Raw genomic sequence first — 4,979 nt, 5'->3', positions numbered from 1 at the left:
TGAAGTTACTTCATTTATACACCTAGCAGCCCATTTTCCTGCAAAGGACTCTTTGAATTAATTAAAAAAAATCAAATCCTTAGTGTAAGCAGCAGGGAGGCCAGGGTGCTCATGTGAGCGGTGGCTGTAGGGAGGTAAGAGACAGGACTCAGGATAACCTCGGAGTTTTAGGAGAGTTCATTACCAACACTCTTTGCGTATTTCTTCTTCTGTGCAGATGCAGTAGCTCCCTTATCTATGGTGGGAGGATGAAATAAAGGATAAAATGTGCATGAAGGGTTTAGTAACACTGTTTCATTCTGTTAAGTGCCCACCAGAAACTATTAAAAAAAAAACCACCAGCAAAGGGGCATTTACTCCATAATACCTGTTCTTATTCCCATGTGATGTGACAGGGGACTCTTCTTTGATTATTACACCCTTTATATGTCAAGGTCGTTGAAGTGTCACCAGCTCCTTTAAGAAAAATAAAGCTGTAAACTTGAGTGGTTGTGTGGAGTGCTTTCCCACGCCGTCAGAGGAACACTGCATTTGTTCCTGCTGCATACGGGCGTATCTTCCTCATTCCCACCCATTCCCACCATTCCCACCCATTCCCGTTCCCCTTTCAACAAACCAAATGCCCACCCCCTCTCCCCCAAAGAAATTATTTCACGAGAATCTTTAATGCTCACTTCAAAGTTTATTTATGGGGGGGGGGATGTACAGATGTTTCGTAAAGTGTGCTAAGTGCTTACACTGAAAACTTTCCAGTTCAAATCAGTCCATTTCACATGGATGCTTCCCCATGTCAGTGGAGGGCATGGGGAGAGGGGCCTTGACTTCTCCCTTGGTCAGGTCTGTGTTGCTGCTGAGTCCATCTTACTCTCCAGGTCCTTTTTTTATGTGGATACAGATCATCAGTCCCAATCAAAGAACAAGGTACATAATGTATTTCACAAGTTTAGCACAGCACATCTCTTATGCAAAAACTGAAGAAAGCGCAAAAGTGAAAACACCCACTTGCTTACTTCTAAACACACATGCATAAATCATAAACACTACTCAAGAGTGCACAAATGAATTCACTGCATTAAGAGGTACAAAAGCACTGCACGCAAAACTTAAAAGTTACACATGAAATACTGCACTGTGAATGGGGGGAATACTCTAACGACCCAGTCCCACCCTTAAGACACCCCTGTATGGGTCAGAAGCTAGCGAAGTGCTGGGGGACCTTCCTAATCCTCAGAGACACTTCTGCGGGGGAAGTGGGCAGCGAGGCTAGCCAGCCGCAGAGCCCTGGCCTGCTCCAGAGCCTCTCTGTAGCGGGAAGGCCAAGCCCGGGGATCTTTCTTGAAGACCCTGGCCAGGAACTCCATAATCTGCATCTTCGTGATTTCACGGTTGGCTCTGGATCCCCAGAAGAACTCGTACTCGGGAGGCTCGATGTGGGGAACACGCTGGTACTTCAGGTAGTTCTGCTGGACGAACTCCTCGGTGATAATCTTTCTCACATCGCCGAAGGTGGAGTGCTTCTTCCAGGGCCTCAGACCCAGGATGCGCAGCACGTTCCAGACCGCGCCCTCTCTGGCCCCGCGGCCCTTCACGTAGATGAGGCTCAGGATCATGAGCAGGAGGCCTGTCATGGGCATACGGTTGTTCAGCGCCACTCTGTCCAGTTCCTCTGGGCTGAGTGCTTTGACCAGGGCAAACTCCATGGTGTGGAGATTGGTCAGCCTCAGGTGCAGCCCAAACACTCTGGCAAGGATGAGACTGGTGCGTCTGAGGATGCTTCTGCACCATTTCTTGTAGCTGCCCATGACATCTTTCACCATATCTGGGAACCAGAGGACCATACGCTTCTGGTCCTTGACCAACACGTACCACATCAGCTCGTGCGCCTTCTGCACCAGTTGGGCCGGAGCGGGCGGTGGTGGCATCTGCCGGGCCGGACTCTGGGGCTGGTGGGCGCGGCCCTCCTCTATGGCCTGCTGCAGGATCTTAGGGTCAACATCTTCGAGCCGTTCTTCTTGCGGTGGCAAGGCTTGCGGGGCTGCCACAGGGCCTTCGGGAGCGCTTGGGGGCCCTGCGAGGGTCTCAGCCGGAGACGCGGGAGGAGGGACCCCCACCGGAACCGCAGGGCTGCCGTGCACTTCGGAGTTGGCGGCGGCCTCGGCTGCAAAGTTAGGGTCGCTCAGGTCCTTACTTTGTTCCGACATCTCTGCGCTGTCTGATCAGAGGAGGACGGCTGCGACTTGGAGCTCTCGGAACCAGCACTCCTGCCGTGGACACTAGCAGAGGAAGTGCGCGTTACTGAGCGCTCTGCCTTCCGCAGCAGCGGCCGGGCGGGGCGGACACGGCACTGCGCATGCGTGTAGGGAAGCCAGAAGGCTGGTAGGGCTGGATAGGAGCAAGGAAGCAAAGCCCAACCACTGGGGTCTGAGGGAGGATGCTTCTAAAGTAAGGGAAAAGATTTACAGGTCTCCTGTTTGGGGGGGCCACAGATAGATGAGGATGGGGAGTTAAAATAGAAAGATGTCGCTGAGATGGTGAAGTCATGATAGGACACACTGAGTTTGTGGAAAACCAAGTTAAGGGTGAAGGCCCTGGAGTTTCTCACAGACTCTAACTGGGGGAGCCTGAGTCTTGAACTTGGGTTTTCTACAAAAGAATGAGAGAGGCAGTAAGCAGGTTTCGAGAAAGTGTATGTATTGCGAGGATGATGTGATACTTATGATTGCAATGTTGAGAAATGAATTCAGAGAAATATTTACCAGATCTGAGTGCATATCAAGAAAAAGGAAGAATGTAAAATGTGGTTCCAGACACTGGGGATCAATCCATGTGGAATGTGAAGGTTTTGGACATATTCGATTTATACAGCATAATTGATGTGGGTTTAAAATTTTAATTGGGACAGGGATGAGTTCAATCCATGGGTGAGATCATTTGTAGTTCAAGTGTGAGAACCTCAATTCAAATCCCCCCAATTCACATATAAAGGTAGTAGCATAGTCTATGTTTGTAAACCCTGTTCTGAACAGTGGAATCAGGAGCATCACAGGGATTTACCAGAGGCCAGCCTAGGCTTAGCTCCTTAGTCTTTATTTGTATATGCACAATAATGTGCATGAAATCAAATCTAACCGTGAGATTAATTTGTTTTCTATTCACCTTACATATGTAGTCTGAAGGCTACATTATGAGATAGTGTTAGTTGAGATCTAATGCATGATATCTTAAGTGGTATTTTTCACTTGTGATGTCCTGTGCATCCTAGAAGTATTTCAGATGGAGTAGTATTTGTGATTTCATGTCTTTGGATCAAGAGTACTCAAGTTTACTTATTCTCATTTCTTAGCTTTGTTTTCCCCCAAGTAGACTGATTTTGAAGGGTTTTCTGAGATGGATCCCTATGATTATATACATGTTGTATTTACCATCTTGGGCTTAATGGATTCATGAAATCAGTCAGTAGTAGAGGGAACAACATTTTTAAAGTGGTTTCTTGTTGAGGTAGGATATCAGCTATGTGAACAGAGAACTACTTTGGCTTCAGTAACTTACTGTGCTGAGCAGTATATTTGAGTTTCTACCTGGACCTCAGTCTGATGAAGTTGTTAACATAGTAGCAGACATCACTTCTACACAAGCTTATATGACACATTCCTAGTGATAAGAAAGTTGCTTTGTGATGAACCACGCAGTCAGTAGAGTAGAACCACAATGAGAGATGGGGTTTCAGGAGTTTCAAGCCACAGAATTGATTTTGATCTGGAAATGAGCCCAGTGTGAACTGTGGTGATGATTTCCATCAGAGCTCAGAAGCACCCCTACAGGTGTGATTTCATCTACTCAAGTATAACCTTCTGAGAAGGATCTGTCTACTACCAAAAAGAAAAGAGGAAGAACCTATAAGATAACCTTTAAGCAGAGAACATAACTATTATACAAGCTTGGGAACTGACAGCTACATAATACATTACTTACATCTATAGAGAGTGGCAGATATTACAAACAATAGTGAAAATGGAAGTCACATTAGGGAAGAAGAAAAATCCAATATCTGGGTGGTGTCCATGAATACTTGAACCCAAGGGAGATATTTGGGCTGGAGCTCCAAAGATATCTAAGATGTTTTTTACTAAGTGTCTAAGTTAGGCTGGCTGGACATCTTTACAGTGGCTTAATGTGGCACAGGAAATAGGTTACAGGATCTGAGTCTTAGAAGTAAAAGCAGGAAACTTACACTAATGGCTCCTAGAAAAGATCCGGGAAGAAATTCATTAAGACTATGGAGACATTATATCTTCAGATCTTTGGAAAGGACAGGTTCTCCAGTGGGTTGCTTCAGATTGTAATATGAAACAGATTATACAGCTGCAGGATAGGCTGTTCTTGGAAGACTCCTCAGAAGAGGACGGTCCTGGCACTGGCTTCCATAGAGAGCTGAGGGAGGGGGGTTCACCCTGGAACCTCCTGAGGATACTACACATGTTCTTAGTGTGGGGCCCTTGGATGAAACATGATTTTTTTCCTGGCAGTTTCCTGTCTACATAGGCAGTGAACTTTCTCTTTAAGCCCCCAAATGGGCCCCACATGCCTTTTCAGGCCAAGAAACTGAAACAGAGAACTCATTTTAATACGTTAAGCAAATATTATTGAGCAATGTCTGCTGTAGTTTTTAAATTTGCATTTTTGAAAGGTAGCTCAGTTTTGCAAAGAGACTAGTGACATTGGGAGTAACTGGGTATCTACACCCATTTTTGATAGAAAAGACCACGAATCAAGCACAGAAGGTTGCTTTCCATGATTGGAGGGAGGAGGAGAGGCCAGCGGCTAACCTGCCATCCTCTGGATCTTCCCTAGTGGCTTGGAACTCAAGCTTGTTGCTTTTGAGGGCAGCCACACTTATTCAAACTGGTCTGTCTAGTTCTGCCTACATCGACCACTCACCAACTGAAACACATAGAGTACAAGGGTCCAGAGTATATGCT

General features: G+C 46.3%; 1 protein-coding gene across 1 annotated transcript; it reads right to left on the bottom strand.

The window, feature by feature from the left end:
• Window positions 1-677: 677 nt before the first annotated feature.
• Window positions 678-2,332, bottom strand: Ndn (necdin, MAGE family member). The gene has a single exon (XM_041651750.1). The coding sequence runs from the start codon at window positions 2,199-2,201 to the stop codon at window positions 1,221-1,223; it is 981 nt and encodes a 326-aa protein (XP_041507684.1). The 5' UTR covers window positions 2,202-2,332; the 3' UTR covers window positions 678-1,220.
• Between the last annotated feature and the right edge of the window lie 2,647 nt (window positions 2,333-4,979).

The sequence above is a fragment of the Microtus oregoni genome, unplaced genomic scaffold (genome assembly GCF_018167655.1).
Source record: "Microtus oregoni isolate MIOR12 unplaced genomic scaffold, Mior012 000000F_ref0000247, whole genome shotgun sequence".
In the NCBI taxonomy this organism is placed as follows: domain Eukaryota; kingdom Metazoa; phylum Chordata; class Mammalia; order Rodentia; family Cricetidae; genus Microtus; species Microtus oregoni.
Note: the sequence above shows the minus strand (reverse complement) of the source record. Positions and strands in the feature narration are given on the sequence as shown.